General features: G+C 48.7%; 1 protein-coding gene across 1 annotated transcript in view; it reads left to right on the top strand.

Annotated features, from left to right (window-relative positions):
• Ptgfrn (prostaglandin F2 receptor inhibitor) overlaps positions 1 to 21742 on the top strand; it is a 67442-nt gene that overhangs the window by 31101 nt on the left and 14599 nt on the right. The window contains exons 3-6 of the mRNA XM_057793666.1: positions 508 to 921; positions 4848 to 5228; positions 17260 to 17685; positions 20543 to 20962. Of these exons, the coding sequence (XP_057649649.1) occupies positions 508 to 921; positions 4848 to 5228; positions 17260 to 17685; positions 20543 to 20962 (1641 nt within the window). The remainder of the gene's footprint in view (positions 1 to 507; positions 922 to 4847; positions 5229 to 17259; positions 17686 to 20542; positions 20963 to 21742) is intronic.

The raw sequence follows: 21742 nt of genomic DNA, 5'->3' as shown, positions 1-21742 counted from the left end.
AAAGGATTATTTGGGTATCTTGTCAGTCTGTTTCATCCTGGTGCCAGGCTCCGCCCTGCCCTGCCGCTCCAGGCTCCTCCCCCTGCAGCTCCATGCACAGCCATCCTGCCACTCCGGGTGCTACTCTGTCACTGGCTGGACTCTTGTTGGTTCTGTGAAGCGGGTACAGTCATCATCCTCCTTTCTAGGAAACTGAGGCACAAAGAGCAAAGTAAACCTGCACCATGGCGACAGAAGCTCTCACAAACCCATTTTAGCTGGATGGAGTTTTATTTATTGTCTCATTTTTCTTTTGGTTTTCTCAAGTCAGAACACCAGTTGAGATTGTGGGTGGATCAGAACAGATGACTTGCGTATCTAGGCTTTAGAACCAGGAATGGAATGAGGAATCTTTCTTGGGCAGCTTCCAGGGCTCAAGGCCAGAGGCCTGGAAGCTAGCCTATTCTTTCCTCATGGGGTAGGACCAATGGTGACCACTGACTGACCTCTTCCCTCTGTTCTTCACAGTGCTGGCAGATGCCCTGGTGGTGGGCCCCAGCTCCCGGCCTCCTCCAGGCCTGAGCCTGCGTGAGGGAGAACCTTTCGAACTGCGATGTGTTGCGACGACGATGTCACCATTGCATACTCACCTGGCACTTCGCTGGGAACTGCACCGTGGCCCGGTGCACCGCAACATCCTATCCCTAAGCCACGAGGGCCGGTTTCACCCAGGCCCTGGCTATGAGCAGCGCTACCACAGTGGGGATGTACGCCTGGACACAGTGGGCAGCGACGCCTACCGCCTCTCTGTGGCCCGGGCACTCTCTGCAGACCAGGGTTCCTACAGGTGTGTGGTCAGTGAGTGGATCACAGAGCAGGGCAGCTGGCAAGAAATCCAAGAAAAAGCTGTGGAAGTGGCCACCGTGGTGATCCAGCCGACAGGTGAGGGTTTGAAAATGTGTCCCTCGCTGATTGGAATCAGTGAACATGTATAGGACTAGACCAGAAAAGGAGAAACCCCGCTTTCTCTCATTGGGGAAGGGGAGCAGAGTGGTGTTGGTAGCTTGGGACGATTCTAGTGAATCTGGGCTCTTGCTCATCTTGTATAGGAAGGTTCCTTTCTGACTCAGAGGTTAAGAATGTGTCCTGTCAGGGCCCACCTAACGTTCCCTGGGGGTGCGGGTGGATTCGCTGCTTTAACTTTTGCTTGTTTACTATTTCCTTGAATCCCTGGGTGTGCCTTCCCCACAGCTATTAGGTTGTGTGTGGCTGACTCCAAAGCTCTGCTGTGTACACCCTGGACCTGCCTTCCCACCCTCATCAGGTGCACCATCCTCTGCCAGGTGACAAACCGTGGGTGAGGCTTCTCGCTTCCTATGGCATACGTTTCAGAAAGTTCAGCCATACATGGTCCATATAAATTAATTTTTGTCTAATAATTTGCAAATATACCTCCTTTTTAAAAATTTCAACTACAGAAACAAGACAGAAAAGGCATATTAAGAAGTCTACAAGCCGGGCGATGGTGGCGCACGCCTTTAATCCCAGCACTCGGGAGGCAGAGGCAGGCGGATCTCTGTGAGTTCGAGACCAGCCTGGTCTACGGAGCTAGTTCCAGGACAGGCTCCAAAGCCACAGAGAAACCCTGTCTCGAAAAACAAAAAACAAAACAAAACAAAACAAAAAAAAAGAAGTCTACAAAAACAGAAAGAAAAACCTCTTACTGACTTAGTGTTGGACAAGCATTGGTAGGGAGCCTTCTGATTTCAGTACTGTGCTGGGCCCTGGGCTCAGAGCTACTGCAGGCTTCATCCCTGGTCACTGGAGCCTGTCGCTTCAGGAAGAACAGAAAGTACAAAGAAAGCATTGCAGGTTAATGTCACTGCTAGGGATCACTGGGTGTGTTTGGTTGTCTAGGAGCCCAGTATATTCAGATAGCAGTCTGCTTCCTGGGAGACCTTGGCTAGACTCATTCCCTGGAATGAGTGTGTGGCCTCCTCTGCTCCCTGGGAAGAAAAGCAGGAAGCTATGGTCAGTGATTGTTTTTGCAACTTGCATGGTTCTGGGCAGTATTCCTTGTATCTGAAAGTGGGTGTGAGTATCTTCGTGAATGGCTTGTGGCAGCCGAGGTGTGGCCTTGGCTCTCTTGGCTGCAGAAATGACTTTCCAGATGGACTCAGGTCACCTTCTTTAGCCAAAGCGATTGTCTGGAATCTGCATAGGAAACCTCTAGCTGTTCAGTGTGCACCAAGCAACTATTTTAATGAGGCAGGCGAGCTAAGAGCTTAGCTTGGCAGCAAATTCACCACTTAATGGAGGAATTTCAATCGGAAAGGCGGTGCTTGTTTCAAGCACACCACAAACCCATAGCATCTAATTATATGATGGGAACTCAGGACTCGGTCACAGCAGCTCCATCCCGAGGCTGAGGCTTCGCCAACCTTTCTGGTGTTGAACCCAGGCCTTCCCGCTTGCTAGGCAAGCACCTATTGCTTAGCTGTGTTGCCCTTTTTATTTTGGGGTAGGACTTTGCTGAGTTACTCCAGCTGGCCTTGAACTTGTGTTCTTCCAGCTTCAGCTTCCAGAAGAGTTAGGATTACAGGCTTGCGCCAGCATCCTTGGCCTTGTGATTTTTTTCGCGTGTGACGGGCCTCTTTGACAGTCTTTTGAAGTCCAAAACTGTCTTAATTCATGAAACATAATATATAAGGTGACGGGGAAAGAATTATACTGAAGTAGTTATCAAAATATCTTTAAGACAAATTTGTTTTATACTAAATTATACTTCATTATTAACACATGAATAATAAGCCATATTGGCAGGCCTAACAACCATCATAATTTCTAGGGAGCAGGGAATGCAAATGGTGGTTCAGATGTCTACAGCTCCTGTAAAGTGATGTATGAAGAGCTGTTATTTCTGTCAAGGACCAAGCCCCAGGTATAGGCCATACAATACTGCCTTGTTGCTCGCTCTCAAAGGAAAGATGAGTAATACATCGGCAAAGGTTAATGAAAATAAAAATAGGAATGAATTTTCTCATCCACATGCACAGACTCTGTGCACTGCAAGCTAAGAATCCCTGAGCTTGAGGGCTGTGCGCTCACTTGCATGCGCTCCTCCCCCTCCCTCTCCTCCTTCTTCTTTCCCTCCATCCTTGTAGCCCTCTTTCTCTATTTACTCATATTTTCCAACAGGGTCTCACTGGCCTGAAACTCACAAGGTTATCTTGTACTCACCGAGATCTGCCTGCCTCTGCCTCCCAAGTGCTGGCATTGTGGACATGTCCCACCATACCCAGCCAAGGGGTGGTCTTTTGCTTATTATCAACCTGTGCCCTAGTCACAGGTGCCGGCTCACGTTCTCTGACCATAGTGGCACTGCAGGCAGCTCAGAGCCCCTTAGATGGCAAAGTTGTGTCACCCATGTGGTACGTTCTTCCTATGGTGGGAGTTGCTTGTGAGACAAGTCTTATATGTAACTTGAGGATTTAGCAATATTCTACAGGAGAAAGCCTGGACTGGCACAGATTGTCCAGATCTCCTCTTGCGTCTGAATCCTTAGAACTGCTCCCCCTCCCCTGGCTCTATTTCACCTCCCATTGCCAGACTTTTAAATCTGGATTATTAGGAGCTGTGGCTAGCGATAGGACAGATATTTAGCCACTTTCACTGAGGAAATGACAAAGCAGACTATACAACTGGAAAGACATTGCTTCCAATATTACTGGACCCTAGGAATGCATTTCTCGAACTATAAAGAGGAGAGAGGAAAGGACAAACCAGACTTTGAAACTCTCGTTCCTAGTACCGTGTCCACCTCATTTTCTGTCCTGTGTTGGGATGGATGTTGAACTTGGCTTGAAATAGTTGTTTGAACTATTGTTAAGATTTGAACACATTCATGTGGAAGCAATATCTGCCGGAGGGCATGGGCAGTGGGTTTGGTGTTTGGTGGAACAGGTTTAGACACCACCACCTGTCCCTGAGCTTCCTGGCAACAGCAGTGGGTGCTGAATGGGTTCTGCTGGAAGGTGGGAACTGTGTCTTGTTTGACTCTGCTGGGAGAAGTTGGCTGTCATTTAGTGATCGTTCCCAGAGCGTCATTGTAACTTGAATTTTTCCACTCTGATTACAGATGTTCGACATTTTAAAAACTCCCTGAATAGAGTAAAATATTTTCATTTGAAAGATTTGACAATGGAATGCTAAACAAGGCCTTCCTTGAGTCTCTGGCACCCAGTACTTCAAGGCCTCCCCTAAATATAGCTTACTTTTCAATGTCCATAGTCATGAGAGGACGGTAGCATGGAGAATACAAAGCTCATTGGGTTTGGGGCTGAGAGTATGTCTCATGCTTGACTCTCAGCTGGGCGTGTCTAATGAAATGATAGTCCGCATGCATCACATCGTAAATGTCTGACTCCCGAGGAGAGGCGAATTGTCTGGTTTCGCTTTCCTGGCTCATCTGTAGTGTAGGGTTTTCCACCCCCACCCTCAGGGTGCAGGAGCCAGTGATGCTAGGGGAGGGCTCTACCATGGAGCTACTGCGCTTCAGCCTCCACATCAATAGAATGGCCGTAATAGCACCCACCTCATGTTATTTTTCAGGATTAACGTACAGTAAGCACATGAAAGCAGTAGAAGTGTTTGCTGCTTTTCATTGCTTCTCTTTTCCAAAACCAATTTAGTGTGTCATGAATTTATTCATTAACTATTCCTCCAGCACTTTCAACTGCACAAAGCCTTCTAATTTTAATGCTATAAATCAGCTTAAAAGGAGGTGATCTAGAGGGTGGTAAGGAGAAGGGAGGGTCTAGAAAGGGCAGATCACTTGATTGCTTGACAGACTTGGTTTCCTCTTGTAGCTCTGCAATTGGCTGTGCCCAGAACGGTGTCTGTGGCTGAAGGGAAGGACCTGGACCTTTCTTGCAACATTACAACAGACCGTGTGGATGATGTCCGACCCGAGGTGACATGGTACTTCAGAAAGACACCCGATGCCTCCTTGCTGGCTTCCCACATGCTGGCTCGGCTGGACCGTGACTCCCTAGTACACAACTCACCACACATTGCTCTCAGCCATGTGGATACCCGCTCCTACCATCTACTGGTGCGAGATGTTAGCAAAGAAAACTCTGGCTACTACCTTTGCCTTGTGGCCCTCTGGGCTCCTGGACACAATAGGAGCTGGCACAAGGTGGCAGAGGCCATGTCTGCCCCATCCAGTGTAAGCGTGACCTGGCTAGGTGAGTAACTTGAAGAGGGCCTCTTAGGCTGTCTGCTTAATCCTTCCTGTGCACTCAGGAAGCCTGGGGTAGGCTGGGCATTCTGCCTCCTTTAGACCTTTGGATCAGACGAGTGTCCTTGAGCTCCCCAACTCCCAGGCTGGAGGGAAGCACGATGGGCTGAAATAGTCTGGCCAGCAAACAAAAGCATAGGTGATGTTTGTTCCAGTGCCCTTGCTGGAGAATGTGGGTTCCTTTGTTATTGAGAGTCACCTGCCTGTGGGAGCTGAGCTGAATGGCTCTTTGCAGTGGCTCTTTGTTGAGGGAAGAGATGGCCTTGCTCTTCTGCTTTCTTAGTCCCTTGGGCATTTCTGCCCTGGGCTAGGGCTTCCTAAAGCACAAGAAAGGGCAATCACCTCCTCCAGCTTATGTGTTTTCTACCCCTTCTGCTAGAAGCCCACTGTGGTTTTCTCTGCAGGTGCATTTACAGTAGGGGCCAACCACTGGCTGTCTCTCCTCAGGCTCCCAGCCCAGGTGCTTCTCCCTTGCTTGGGGGACAGCCATGTTTGAGAGCAGCTTTAACATGTGGGAAGATGACTGGTTCCTCCTCATAGTGTCCCGCATTTGTCATGTATGTGATCCCTGGAGTGCCCCTCCCTTATCACGTATGTGGGCCTGTTCTGCCTTGTCATATATCAACTGATGTATCCTCATCTTGTCATATGTGTGCTCCCTGGAGAGTGCTCACTTTACTGTATGTGCTCCCTGACCGGTTCTCACTTTATCATGCATGTTCCCTGCTGTCCTCACAGTATCATCCATCACTTTATCCTCTGTGTGTGCGTGCATGCTTCCTATTGACCTCTCTCTATCACGTGTGTGCTCCCTGCTGTCCCCGCTTTACCATGTGTGCTCTCTGGTGTCCTCACTTTGTCATGTATGTGCTGTCCTCAATTCATCATGCATGTGGTTCCTGCTGTGTCCTCTCCTTGTCTTACATGTGACTGCTATCTTACATGTGCTTCCTGCCATGTCTTCACATGTGTCTTACATGTCTTTGCCTTGTCTTACGTGTGATTGCCAGCTTTGACGTTATTTCCTGTAGTGACCTTTTCTTATCCCTTTTTCCTGTGTGTCTGCCCACTGGGAGGAGTGTCTACTAGCCCTTCCTGCTGTTCATCAAGGCTTGAAATAGCAATTAGGCTCAGGAGGGATGGGCCTGAGGGATGGGCCTGAGGAGAGATGACCTGAGGGGTGCGACTCGCTCCCCACCTGCATCATTCCCAGGGACAGCCTGTGGTCAACTCTGCTGTTTTCAGTGCTTTGGGCCTGACAGAGGCATTTGATTTTTCCTTAAGGAGGCAGCACAGATCTTTAAAGGCCAGGCCCCCCTCTACCTGATGCTAAACCTCCTCCTGTGTGTGCCCATCTTCAGCTCATGTGTAGTTAGTTCTTCTCTGTCTTCATAGAGGGCCTCTGCTGGCCTGAGGATGAGCTGCTGTCTGTTTGTCCCTAATAAGCCTTTCTTGAGCAGGGATGGGTAATAGAGGGGTCAGGGGGGAGAGTTAGAGAGTAAGCCGTAAGGAAAGTCCAATCAGGGCCGAGACAGGGGTGAGCGGGTGTGGGGGTGCTAGTCAGCCCCGTGAGCAAAGTGGTGCTTTGATATCTGGAAAGCCAAAGGAGCAGGCTTATCTGGCGAGCTTTCATTCCCTCAGTCAGAAGCCTGCGCGAGGCGCACTGTGAAGTCCTGAGCTGGAACAATGTTGGCCCAGCTAGGACTCTCCTTAGCAACCTTCAAAATAAAACAGATGTTGTCAGCACCAAGCGAAGAGTTTTCATCTCTGGAGTTGAATCTGCCTCGTAGCTCTGATCCTAGTGCATTGTGTGGCGCTGTCAAATTCCCACTCTGCCTTTCCCTCCCCCTCCCTCCCCGCCAACTTCTGAATCCTAGCTCCAGGATTTTTTTTTTTTTTTTTTGAAAATTCTGCCTGCTCTTCAATTTGAGGGCTTCTTTGAAGTCCTGGTGTATTGATCCCATGTACCCTGGGGGAAGTACAGGCTCTGTCAGACATCAGGGGCAAGCTCTGGGAGGGAACGGGCTTTGTAACTGGAAGGGATTTGTTGGTGACGTTTCCTCCAGAGACTGAGAGAAATAAAGAGGCTAAACTGTGGGAAAGACTCCTTTATTATCCCTGCCATGCTAGCCCCATTGTGAAAGTCATCTGTGCATGTCTCCAGCGCCGCAGGGGAACTCCAATAGAACCCATACCTTCCCCATGCTTCACACCAAATAGGGAGAAAATGTCAGCCCCAACCCACAGATAATAGAAAAACCAGAATTGTATGCAGGCATCACCATGGCTGAGAATATTCAGCGACCCCTGCACACACGTGAATTCACCAGGAGTGTAAATACTGTGGAAAACAGCTGTGTTTGTCTCTTTCCTCCCCTCCAGTCTTCACCCCTGCCCCGCCTGTGACTCACACTCTGCAGCTGCTTGGACACTTGTTGGGAGACGACCCAGGCCTGAGCTTTAGTCACAGTCTGCAGACCGCACTCTCTGCCAGAAAGTGAGGCAGCCCGCCGACCTTAACTGTTGTCTCTAGAAATGTTGTTTGTGCATTCCATCAAGTACAGCTGGGAGCTTGTATAGGAAGCTGTGCCCCCCCCCCCAAAAAAAAAGCCGGGAAAATAGATGACCTGCTAAGTGTGTAGATCATCCTGGGTTGTCGACATGGACTCTTATCATAGAGGCGTTCAGTCTCTTTGGTTGTAGACCAGGTTAGCCTCGAACTCACAGAGATCCACCTGCCTCTGCCCCACAAGTGCTGGGATTAAAAGTGTGCGCCACCACCGCCCAGCTCACAGGGACATTCTTAATCTGGCTCCCTGTACAGATAGGACACAACATTCAGCTTGGCCCTTGACGCGTTCAGACATATAATGACCATTTCCTGAACACTCACCTTTTCCAGGCACTGATGGAGGACTTCATATGCACTAAGTGGACAGGTGGGAAGTGCTAGTGGCCGTCTTAGGAAATGGACTCTTCCCCCAGTGGCAAATTCTTGCTTCTTGTTTGGGAATGGCTTAGAATTATGGCCTGAGTTGAGTCTGTCCTAAGCATTGTCGTCATATGTGAGGATTATCTCTGGACATCAGCTTCACCCCCTGAGATGGCCAGCATTCTGTTCTCATCTTCAGAGCTTTGTTCTGGTTGGTGAGGGTGGCACGGGGTCCTCTCAGGTCTATCATGCTGCCTGGGCCTGATATTGATGGTCTGAAAAGTCAAGGGCGGGGAAATCTGGGTGAGGAAAAGGCCTTTTGCTAGGATTTGTGTCTCCCTTTGAAGCAGGAAAAGATACAAGTTGGTGTACAAAATGAAGAACAAAGCAGCAGACATAAAAATATAATCAAGATCAAAAGGGGCGAAGAGAATCTAAGACTGGATACTACGAGGAGGTGCGGATGAATTGTTGATGCATTTGTGAGTTTTGAAATTGAGTCAAAAAGATGCGATGATCAGAAACATAAACTCTTTCAGAGAAGCAAACTTCCTTGGCACAGAACATATCCCATGCTCTTTCATTTCGGGGGCAATGGATAATTTAATGACAGTGTTCTGGATTTTTCTTTTACCAGAGGCCCACGGTGACTGTTCAGATGGGTGTTCCTTAGACCCACTCTCTCTGAGAACTGAGAGCATGAGCTGTAAGTGTGGAAAGGAGTTTCTCCCGAAAAGAACTTGAATTGCTTCAGGAAACAAATGTTGCTTTGTGTTGATCCAATTTAGTGTATGGCTGAAACGTAGAGAGCCGAGCGGAAGGGCCGGTTAATCTGCACATTAAGCCATCTCTCTCTGCTATCAGATGTCTTAAACGAGCCTTTGGCAAAAGCTGGATACTAATCAGTTTATGGTTGAGCTCTCTGCCCAAAGTACCAGACTTGTGCGGTGTTAATTAGAGTAGGTTCCAAGGGTTTGAGATGCGGGAGTCAGGCGTGGGGAGGGGACAGAGCTGAGCTCTACTGTTCAAGCCTAAGAACCTGATTTGCATTCTCCCCCATTGGAGAACTGGCCCTCTTCAGCAGTGTGCCAGCAAGGAGGGTAATTATTTTTTCTTTAAAAGGACTGTTAATCTGCAAGTACTTAGTAGAAACTTGAATTCTGTGCTGTCTCTAGGACATCCTGTTTAGCATGGTTACTGCTCAGATCCGTCCAGGATTATTCCAGAAGTGTGAGTGTAGAGCATTGGAGTCAGGGAAACTTGTGTGGGCTTCCATTGCATCGGCTTTGGTTTTCACGGTTTGGTAGGAAAATGCATAAAGTGCTGAGCATAGTACCTGTCCGTGATAGGCTTGGTGCATTACGTGGTGGTAATGGGGACAATTTCGTAGTTCTTGAGGGTCTTCTCCACCAAGTGTAGCCAGTTAGGATGTAGGTGTATGCATTTGGGCACCTGTTTGGGTTCCATGGAGTAACCAAGAATGTGTGTCCTGAAAGTAGCTTTTCCAGGACATGCTGGGGCAAGGGGGTTGAGCTGACCACACCCAGCACTGAGGATGATGGGTATCTGGCATAGGTGTTCATATTGAATGTTCATATTGCTCTGAAATGGCTAATGCTGACTTCTGTCACACTAACAGTTCTGTTTAGGCTCTGCAGAGCAATTCCCCCACCTCAGTTAAATATTAGAGAATCTTTAGTATACAAATGACTGTGCTAACTCTTTGGCAGTCAGCCGTACACTCCTTCCGCCTCCGAAGTACCTGTCCACTTCAAGATCCACAGACATAGTCTATTCCTCCTGTTTTCTCTAACTCTGCCTTCCATCCTTTCCCCTCATTAGCCACAGCAAGATCACAGTTGGAGAAGGGGTGTTAGACCATGCCCCCGCGTAGCACAGTGGGTCAATCAGAGCTTCTCAGCTATCACCCTGGGCTCCTGGGAGGGAGCAGGCTGTGAGAAAGCCTTTGTACCCCAGGGGTGGAATGAGCTTGTTACGAGGTTGAATAGGGAGCCAGGCCATGTAGATAAAGTCTTCCCTGGAATTCTGCTCAAACTCTATACAAAAATTCTCTAACTTAGCTCCCATGGGCTTTAGTTTTGCTTGTCGTTTAAAACAAATACAGAAATAATACTAATCCCACGACATTTTGTAAAGATTAAGCAAAATAAAGTATTGTGGTCTGCTGCCTGGGATCTAAGAAGGCCTTCAATAGATGCTAGTTGTCACTGTCATTATTGAATAGGGATAAGGTTATACACCCTCGTTATAGACTTGTCAGAGTAAACAGAAGGCATCTGTATACCTTGCTGACACACTGTAGGGAAAAGCGCGTGGTTCCTGAAGACAATAGGCACAAAGTACTTGAATCTATAACTTAGCCAGTGATTCGTGAGGCTTTTCATGGTTTTGACAGTTATGACAAAGAAATTTAATGATCCATGTTTCCAGTAGAATTCTGAGGAGGGTCACATGGGAGTATACAGCTTTAGAGACTCGTGTGTGTGTGTGTGTGTGTGTGTGTGTGTGTGTGTGTGTGTGTGTGAAAGAGCTCGCGTATGCACGCAGGTGTGGCCCTGGTACCCATGTTAGAAACCAGGTCCCTATTTTCACATGCTATTGGCATTCGGCTTATAATGGCTCCGTGTTCTGTGAAAGAGCTGATAGCGTGGGTTGTTGTTTGTTTTCAGCCTTTCAAAACAAATTTACAAACATTCACAGTAGAAGAAATAATCACCAGCTTTAACCGTGAGCGTCTTACTCATTGATTTCAGCTCTTTTTCCTTCCTTGGAGACACACACACACACTCTCTTCCCCCCTCCCTCCTTACACTGTTTTTTATCTGCAGGAGCATAACCATATCCAATATGCCATATCTTTTCTTTTGTAAGACAGACTGGACTTGAACTCAGCACCCTCCTGCCTCTGCCTCTCGCGTGCTGGAACTACAGGCGTGTACTACCACGCGCAGTCTCCAGATACCACTTCACTACTAGATACTTCAGGATGTATCCCAACTGCTGAGCATTCTTCAAACATAACTCTCCTTGCGTTCTTAGCTGATTTCTTGATGAGATCAGACAGAATGTAGCAGTAATCAGTAGTGAAATACCATGCCAAAAATGAGCATTTTTATGCAAAATATTGAATTTAGTCCAATTCAGCCAGTATGCTAATATCTCTGTAGAAGGCGCTTTCTGCGTAGCATGTGCAGATGGATGCTCAGGGTAGTCCTTAGCTGTGGAAGGAGTCCGCTAAGGTTCCATGAGATGTACATACAAATCGCAGAAGTTCAAGGCAGTGTTCTAGTAAAATCTCCAGGGAGTGGGGAGCCTGGCAGGTGGTAGGATCTCTGTTGAATACCTTCTGAAATGAGAAGTGGGGTATGGGATGAGGCTGCCTGCTGAGTGCGATCAGAGGAGTCGTTCTGTATTACCAAGGTGCGGCCACAAAGAAGGGCGTGGTACTGGGGGCCTGCAGAAAGACACCGGCTCCACAAACCATGTTTGGAATTGCGAGACAGCATAAAAGGGCACCTTCCGCACATGCACAAGACAGAAACGACACAGGAACCTGCATCCCGACTCCTGCCACTCTGATGTCAGAGGCAGCATCCAGTCTTCTCTGAGAGCCTTTATCTGAAACTGACTCACAAAGCTGGTAGGCAGCTCAAACAAACCTGCTCTCTGCCCTTTTACAAGCCAGGAGGCCAGTGGTCCATGCAGTCCATCTGAGGCTGGCGGTGGTGGAGGTGGGCTCAGGCTGGCGGTGGTGGAGGTGGGGCTCAGGCTAACTTCACCAGGAGTAGGAGAGCAGCCGCCGAAGCCCATGGAGACATTTTCCTTTCCTGCCAGTGAGATTCTTATAACCGGATGTGCGTGTTCTGCGGCCCTACTGTGTTTTGCCCCTCCCCATCTCCTGGGTCACAGGAGGGGAGGCAGGTCCCTCCCTCTCAGGGTGAAGAGGGGAGTAGAGGAGAATCTGTTGAGCTATTTCCTCAACCGCATGCTGAGCAGGTGCCCTAGGGGATGAGGAAGAAGGTGTGACAGGGAGGATGGCAGAAACTGGGAGCAGCAGAGTACCCATGGAGCATGGAGGGGAGGCGGTACTGGGGTCAGGTTGGGTTCAAATGGTGAAGGTCGTGAGTGCAGGCCAGGGCATAGGCTCTGAACCAAGCAGGGGTAAGGAGGCCCGGGAGGTTTATGACTGTGACTTGCCCAGTATATCAATGTAGAGGATCACTGGGAGGCCATGCTGGAGGCAGCAAGGGCCACGGTGAGGATGATGTTGCCTATGATTTCGCTCTTACTGCCATGCATCAGGCTTGGAGTGGGAAGAGTGGAAGGGACTCCAGGGAGGGAGAACACATGGGGCTTACTTTCTCATGGTGTGTAGGCTAGAATAGGCAAAGTGGGAGATGGGATATGTCACCCCAACTCGGGGTGGCCAGGAGAAAGAACGGTGTCATGTGGTTCTAAGAACAGTCAGTGGGAAGCTGGGAAGTGGGGAGCTGGCTGTGCCTCTTAGGAGTGGGTTCCAGCTGTGTTTCTTCCATGTGCACACTGTTGAGGGGAGATGAGAACTGATGTGGTGACCTGGTGACCTGGCTACACTTAGGGTGCTGCAGAGCCCAGCCAATGTGCCTGACACAGCTTCACACCTGTGTTGGGTTGTGAATTCTATAGAACACTGAGTGGGTGAGTTTTGGGGAGTAGCCAAGGAGGAAAAAAGGGGGTAGGGGGAGTACCCTGGTGGAGCTTTCTCCCCCTGACCACTAAAAGGTCAGTTAATCATTTCCACTTCTCAATCATCTTTTTAATTTAACTAGCTGACCAACTAAAATTGTATACCTATATTATACATATGCGTGTGTGTCTCTGTGTCTCTGTGGGTATGTGGTTTTGCCTTTCTTTTTGAAGCAGGGCTCACCATTGAACTTTGAATGACCTGGTACTCACAGTGGTTCTCCTTTGCCTCTGGAGTGCTGAGATTAAAGCTATACGCTACCTCATCTGGATTAACATTGTGTATAATCATGGTGTAACACGATGATACTTGATCTATGTCTGCAGGGCGGAATGGCTAAATTAGCCTAATGAATGTCTCTGTTTCCGATGATTGCACTGACTTTGCGTGGTAAGAACCTTTCAGATCCCCTCTCTTAGCAGTTCTCAAGCACCTATAAGCACCTATAGATAGTCTCCTACTTTCTGGACTTATCTCCTGTCCATCAGAAGTTTGACATCCTTTGACAAACGCCTTCCCCTCCCTGCCCAGCCCCTGAGAACTACTGTTTTATTCTTTGCTGCGATGAGTTTGACTTCTTTAGATCCTCTGAGGCATTTGTCTTTCTGTGTCTGTCTTATTTTGATTAAACACAGTCTCTGTCAGGTTCATCCATGTCATTGCTGATGACAGGATTTCCTCTGTTTTAAAAGCCTAAAAGTACTGTAGTGTGTGTGTGCACGTGTGTGTGTACATGTGTGCTGCACACACGCATGTCTCCTATGCTGTCTTTGTCCATCCATCCGTTGACACTTACAGGTGGGCTCCCTCTCCTAAACTGTGAACAGTGCCGTCATGACCGTTCCCTGTCGCTCATCATCACTTTAACAGCCGTGAGAAAGGGGTCACTTTGGAAGGGAGTGCCTGTGGGTGGAAGTCAACCATGAAAGACAGAGAGGTTTATTACTAAAAGGTACGTGATCTAATAGAGGACAGAAGTCCTGAGGGGAGCAGCAGGGCACCTCAGTCGGCCTGGGGTTCAGGCCCATGGGAAGCCATCTTCTGGTCACATTCCCTGTGGCAGTAATTGGCAGTGTTATGGCCAGCAAAGCCTTTAGTTTACTGAAAATCATCCTGTCGAGCAGTGGAACTTAGAAACTATAAGCCTAGCACCAGACATGCTGGTCTTGAAAGGTAGGAAGCCCTGGGACAGGATCTTCCACCCGTGAGCCAAGAAGCAGTTACTCGGCTTTTAAAGGTCCTTCTGGGTGTGTAATGGGAGTTGTGAATAGTGAAATGTGTGTGTGTATATGTGCTCATATATGTTGGTGTGGACTCCAGGAGCCAGGCTAAGCACCTTTTTGTTGTTTTATTATTTGTGTGTGTGTGGGGGGGTACAAGCACAATCATGCCACAGGGGATGTGTGGAGGTCAGACGACAACTGTCTAGAGTTTTCTCTTCCACCCAGTTGAGGCAGGCTCTCCTGTTGTTTCTGCCATGTTGTGTACTCCAGGCTAGCAAGCCTGTGAGTTTCCAGGTAATTCCCCTGTCTGTGCCTTCCATCTTACCATAGAAGTGCTGGGGTTATGAGTACCACCAGGTTCTTTACATTGGTTCTAGAGACTGAGCTGAGGTCATCCAATCCTGCACAACGAGTGTTTTTACTTACCAAGCCAACTCTCAGCCCCGTCTGTGGGCATTTCTAGTTCCCGACCCTTGCGGTGGTGTTGGGAGGTGTATTATAGTCGTTGTCTGCATTGTTACAGATGAGACACGAGAGAACTTAAGAAATCGGTTGAGACTGTCTGCAGGTCAGTGGGAGAAGCAGGGTTAGCACGCGAGCGAGGTCTGCTTGCTGCCCCCTGGTGCTGCACCACCACAGGCCGTCTTCATGGCTCTCCATGGCCTCATGAAGCAGCGTCCAGCTTGATGCTGTTGCATCAGGAAGTACTACCCAACCCTTACTCAACGTAGACAGAGCTCTGTAAATGGCAGCCAGAGTCGAGTACAGTGTCCAGGGTCACTGTGTTTCATGTTTCTATTTCACTGGCTCTAAGCTTCCAAGAAAGCTGTGTTAAAACCTCTTGCTAGCCTTCCTTCCTCTGCCTGCCCCTTCCACGTCACCTGAGTTTCTCCGGTTGCCACACACTCCTGCCACCATGGTGTCCTTGGTGTCCCCGTCAATGAAACGTTTCCTCCAAGCTCCTGTGTTCTCTCGTATGGCAGTTGCCCACTCCAAAGTGATTGTCTGAGGGTCTCACCCCCTGAGCTTCAATATATTGCCTCGTACACAGCAGGCACCCAATATATTTGTGTCACCTTGCTGTGTGCACAGCCAGTTCAAATCTGTCATTTCCACGTGAGATGAACTTGGTCGTTCTGTTCTGCTTTTCAGTCTGAACCAAATTTTGAGATAACAGAAGGGGCATTGAATGCGGGATGCTGAGAGCATCGCATGTTCTCCGCATACGGCATCTCTCACAAGTTCCTGGGAGGTCACCCCGCAATCACCTGCTGCTGGGAAAGCTTATGTGTGCCATGGTAGCCCCCTCCCAGAAGGTGGGAAGACAATGAGAGAGCCCCCACTGCACTGCTGCTCCACTCCGAGTGAAGTGAGGCAGCCCCAGTCCTCTCTACCACTGGATGCCCCAGCATCCTCTGGTACCTACTTACACAGCATCCCCAGCACAGCGGGGCTGCTCACACAGCCAGGCAGGGGCCCTATGGGTTTACCTCTGTGGTGAAGCCCAGTCTTACTCACAATTAAATGCTTGTGAAGATGACATTTGACAGAATCGAGATTTTTGAGTTCTTTCCATTTCCTAGCCCTGCTAATCATTCTTGGAGAAGTCATGATGTCATAAATTTCATTAGAAGTGTAAATCACCAAAGAACAGTCCCTTGACCTCAGCAGTTTATAATCCATGTGAGTCATAAATAAAAGCAGCAAGAAATAAAACAAAGTTGCTGAAGGCGGTGGAGATAAAGAGAGCACTGGAAAGTGGAGGCTCCATTTAAGTCGAGTGATTTTCCTCATAGAAGGCAAAGCGCTTGGAGCCAAAAAAAAAAAAAAAAGTAGACTTTTCTAATTAACCTTACCATCAATCCAGGGGATAGATCTTGCATCCCTACTGTGTTCCAGGATCTTGCGGATGAGACTCCCAAGCAAAGAGTGAAAAAGACGTATGGGAGCTCAGAGAAAGAGTGCCACCCCCAGGGGACATTGAAGCTTGCAGAACATCCCAAACACTGCTGTACCACAAGGGCGTCAGCCTGTATGGCGGGCGGTTGAGAAGCCTGTGGACGGGGACTGGAGAGGGAGGAAGGCTGCCAAGGGGTTCTAATACAGGTTCCTTAAGGAGGCAAGTGTGGAGGAGGCTGCAGCCAGTGACGGCACAAACATGGAAACGCGGTAGGGAAGTGGGGGCTGAGACTGAGCAGACTCACCAGGGCCAGGTTCACTAGGTGCTGGTTTCACGGCTGGCAGAGTTACAGAGTGAGTTATTTGTGGTAGTGGAAAGAATGTCCTTTTGGGGAGTTTCAGCCAGGGGTTGGCTGACCGAATACAGATTCAGTGGAAAATAGCAAATGAGGAGAAGAATATGTATGAGTGTGGGGACCTGGGGGCCTTATATTTGGGGCACAGCCAGGAGTGGCAGGAACCTGAGCCCTAATGGGCCTCAGATTGTAGATTGTTCTCTGGGTTAACTTTGCATTGCTGTTCCAGTGGGAGCTTCAAGTGGGGCTTGCTTGGCATCTCAGAGAGAATCTTGAGAGGATGTGGACATTAAGTTTCTGAGATCCATCTCAAAGACCCCAACTTCCTGGAGCACCTGTTAGCTTCCCTTATCCTATGCAAAAGTGGGGGTTCTGACCCAGGACATTTGACTGCTGGCCTTGGGCATTTTTCTTCCTATTTTTAAATTTAGTCTTATTTTTTAAGGTGTATGGGTGTTTATCTGTATGTATGTCTGTAACCACATGTGTATCGTGTCCTCAAAGCCTGTAAGAGGGGATTGGATCCCCTGGAACTGGAGTTACAGATGGTTGTGATTGCAGTGTGGGTTTGGGGAATTGAACCCAGGTCCTCTGCAAGAGCAGCCAATGTTCTTAACCTCTGAACCATCTCTCTAACCACCTCGGCTGTTTTCTTAAAGCAGATAGAGGAAGAAGTGCTCTTATAGGGTCTTGGCTGCCCAACACAAAGACTTGATCTCTGTGTCAGAAGGATGGACAATTTCCTACAAATCTGAGCGGTCCTTGCCTTGTTCCTTTTTCCAGTTCTTATGTTGCTGTGTTTCCTCTCTCTCCCTCCTCAGAACCAGAATATCAAGTCTACCTGAATGCTTCGAAGGTCCCTGGGTTTTCAGACGACCCCACAGAACTGCAATGCCGGGTGGTGGACACGAAGCGCGTGGAGGCCGGTGTCCGACTTACCGTGTCATGGTACTACAAAATGAACCGTCGCAGTGACGACGTGGTGGCCAGTGAGCTTCTTGCAGTCATGGACGGGGACTGGACTCTAAGATACGGAGAGAGGAGCAAGCAGCGGGCCCAGAGTGGAGAGTTTATTTTTTCTAAGGAGCACACAGACACATTCAGTTTCCGGATCCAAAGGACTACAGAGGAAGACAGGGGCAGTTATTACTGTGTTGTGTCTGCCTGGACCAGGCAGAGAAACAACAGCTGGGTAAAGAGTAAGGACGTCTTCTCCAAGCCTGTCAACATATTCTGGGCCTCAGAAGGTAGGGACTTCATGTTTCAGTTTCTGAAGTCTTCTGTCTGTGTCTGTTTCAGTTACCGTCACCCCCACTCTCACTACAATTCCATGCTCTAAGAAGCTGTAATCTAGGGAGCTGTTATCACCCCATGACCCCCTTTGCCTTCCTTTAGACTCACTGCTGCTTCTCCTATGCCCCCAAGCTAAGAGGGAAGGGCTTCTCTCACTCTTTCATTAGCAAAGCCTTGCATTTCCCGCGCCCCATTGTTTTCTTTTGCTTTTCAGCTGCCAAGCCCCTGACTGAGAACAGTTGTCCCAGGAACCCTCCTAAGTGGTAGTGTTTGCTTCCCACATTTCTTCAAAGGAGTCAGGTACCCTCTTTGTTCCCCAGTGCTCTTTCTACCATTTCCTTTGAGCCCCAGAAGTCCCCCCCCACCCCCTGTTTCTCCTTGCCCAGGGCCATACCGCTTCCTCTTCCCTCTTTCTCATATCTCCTCCCATCACTAACTTGATTGACTCCTGGGTCTTCTGCTCATTTGTTGGAGATGCCAGCCTTGCTTTCATGGCCACTCTGTTACTACTCCTGTCTGGCTTGCTTTGTTGAAATCATCCTGGGAGCTTCCAAAAGCAAAGATCCCAGTAGAGATTATATTCAAATTGCTCTGCGGTGTGTGTAGTCTGGAGGCTGATGTTGAATCCTCTAGAGTAGCCACTGTGGAGAACCCTGGTGCAGGCAAGGCTTTCATTCTCAGTCCCCTGTCTTCCTCTAAGTGTCGCATCCTCTGTGCTTTTTGGTCCTTCATTCCCAATTCTGTACATCAGACTAGCCTACTTCTGATAGCTGAAACCCAACCCCTCCATCGCTGAGTTTCACATTCCTGATTCTGTATGCACACCGTCTTTCTAGATCATTTCCTTGAGTGCTGCAGTCTGTTAATCCTGCCATCTGCCATTGTCTTTCCTCCTTACTGGGTCTTCACTTCTCTCTTACCAGGAAGTCCAACATAGCCCACTCTGGTTTGTGTGCAGGGCCAAGGGGTAAGGAAATTATATGATCACTTGGTGATACCTAGCCTAAGTTACCGATCACATCCCTCCTTTGCATCTCTTGCCACTGGCTTGGTCTACCCTATATTCTGCTGAAAACACAACCTGATTCAAAGCCAACTTTGCTGTCTCTTTGGCTGCATATGCAAAGCTAGATGCAGTTGAAGGGAAAAAAACATTCCAACAGTGGTCTGGCCTCACTTTAAATCTCCGATCCCTTCTGTCCCGTGGGCTCTCAACATTGAGAGCCATCCTGGTTTCCTTCATGTGTTTACTTCCCCACTCTCCTAAGTGATAATTGCACGCCACCTGCTCTCTCTGCAAACATCCTCCCCCAGCCTCCATCAGCTTCTGGCCTTGCTTCTCCATCCCCTATAAAAAGACAGACAAAGGAGAACTTCCGTTTGCCGGGCTCAGCATTGAACCTGTTACCCACCCTTATGTCTTAGCAAAGGCCAGACCCTCACAGCTCAGGCACATGGCCCTCTCTCTTGTGCCTTCGATATTCTCTCTCCTCTGGTCCTTTCCCACCAGCCTGTTAAGAGTACTGTTAGGGAAACTAATTTTGGTCTATCTTCTTTCTTCATCTTTCTGTTTCTTACAACCCTTGCCCACCACTCTGTCCTTTGGTAGCGGAGGATTTGACTGAACTATATTTAACATCTCTAGTTTCTCCTCCATCTCTCTTTGGTACCTACTTTCCCCCTCACTGCATGTATTAAGACCGCCAGACATCAACACACTGCAGAAGCCTGTTGTCAGTTTCCTCCTTTGCTGCTTCCTGTCCATTCTCCCGGTTCCCATACAGGACGTAACATCAGGACAGAGTCCCTGAATTCCTGTTTACCTTCCTTAGCAATGTCTTCTCACCCTGCTGCCAGCGACTGACTCCCAGATCTGCATGTTTATCCCAGCGTGTTCTGAACTCCAGACTCTGTGTTCTGTTGCCTCTCAGACTTGTGTCCAAAACGGAACCTCTGGCCTCTGCATCCTGTCTTCCTCCATCTTTAGTTGCCAACCTGAGCCTTCCCTTCTGATTCCTCATTCGCTTTATTTTGCTTTGCTTTGTTCTGTTTAATGTGCTAGGGGTTAAACCCAGGACCTAACAAGCCTTATGCAAACTAGTCATACCCACCCCTAACATTCCCTTTTTGGTTGTTGTTTGATTGCCTTTGGCCCTTTTTTTAGAGGCAAGGTCTCGTGTAGCCCAGTCCTCCTCAAACTCACTATGTAGTCAGAGAAGATTTTGAACTCCTGATACTCCGTCTCTACCTCCTACGTGCCAGGATTACAGCCACCGCCATGCCCGGTTCTGACTCCTCATTCTGGACGCTGGCTTAGTCTAATGGCCCCTCACGCTCCACTCTTCACGAGCCATTGCTATCTCTCACTGCCTCCACTCTGGTCTCAATGCATCCACCCTTAATAACACTTTAACCCGGGCGGTGGTGGCACATTCCTTTAATCCAGCACTTGGGAGGCAGAGGCAGGCAGATCTCTTGAGTTCAAAGCCAGTTCCAGACAGCCAGAGCTACAGAGAGAAACCTGTCTCAAGACTAATAATAAAATAATAATAATAATAAAATAATAATAATAATAATAATAATCACACCCTTAGCATCATCCAATCAGATCATGAAATTCTTCCACCCTGAACTCTCACAGGTTCCCTATCTCAGAGACCCCTCAGTGGCCTTGAGTGTCCTGTATAGACTGATCAGCTTCCCCCACAGCTCTCCACTGCCCACTCTACTTGGTTAGCTCCTCTGTTCTTCCCATGGTTCCATTTTAACCAAATCTCTCGGAAATGACCTCCCTCTGATTCTTCACTCCAGATTCTGTGCTCGTGGTGAAGGCACGGCAGCCAAAGCCCTTCTTTGCCGCGGGGAATACATTTGAGATGACTTGCAAAGTGTCTTCCAAGAATATTAAGTCGCCACGCTACTCTGTGCTCATCACGGCTGAGAAGCCTGTTGGGGACCTCTCCAGTCCCAATGAAACCAAGTACATCATCTCCCTGGACCAGGACTCTGTGGTGAAGCTGGAGAACTGGACTGACGCATCGCGAGTGGACGGTGTTGTGTTAGAGAAGGTTCAAGAGGATGAGTTTCGATACCGAATGTACCAAACTCAGGTGTCTGACGCAGGGCTGTACCGCTGCATGGTGACAGCCTGGTCTCCTATTGGGGGTAGCTTGTGGCGAGAAGCAGCGACTAGTCTCTCCAATCCCATTGAGATTGACTTCCAAACCTCAGGTGAGCGAAGAACTGAGCTCCATGACGCCACAGATTGAGCTGGGAGACAAGCCTGATATTTTAATCGAGGGCCCTTTATTTGTTTGTTTGTCTTTGGGTATGTGTGAGTTGTGTGTGTATGTGATATATGTGTGTGGTTTATGTGCACATGTGTGCTTGGAAGGCAGAGGAGGGCGTCAGGTGTCTGGCTCTGTCACTCTGCGTCCCTCCCCTGAAACACTTCCCCACTGAGCCCGGAGCTGGGCCAGATGGCGAGAAAGCCAGGGATCCTTGTCTCCCCAACACTCACAACTTACACACAGTGCTGGCTGGGGTCACAGGCATATGTGGCCTCCCCTGGCTTTTTATATGGGTGCTGGGTTTGAACTTAGATCCTCATTTATAGGCAGCGATCACTCTTACATATTGTGTGGTCTCCCAAGCCCTTGTCCTTGCCTAAAATAGCTTGTGAAGCAGAAGTCATTATGTCCTTGAGTTTATCCCTACCAGGTCCATAACTCTGAGGCTGTTCATACATTCACAGGGTTGTGTGACCAGCAGTCACCAGAGACAACTATAGAACATTCCTGTGGCACCCAGATGAAACTCGGACCCTTAACCAACAGTGGCCATTCCGCTTTCTCTGTATATTGGGTTCCCTGTGCTGTGTTCTCGACACATAGGTCACCTTGGTGTCTGAGCAGGGTTTTCAAGTGTCCTCCATGTTGTAGCCTGCTTTCCTTCACTTCATCCTTGTGACTGCCTAGTCCATTACATGGTCAGGCCACACCTTATCATCTC

This window comes from Chionomys nivalis, chromosome 18, assembly GCF_950005125.1.
Source record: "Chionomys nivalis chromosome 18, mChiNiv1.1, whole genome shotgun sequence".
NCBI lineage: Eukaryota > Metazoa > Chordata > Mammalia > Rodentia > Cricetidae > Chionomys > Chionomys nivalis.
This window is presented reverse-complemented; position numbering and strand designations above follow the sequence as displayed.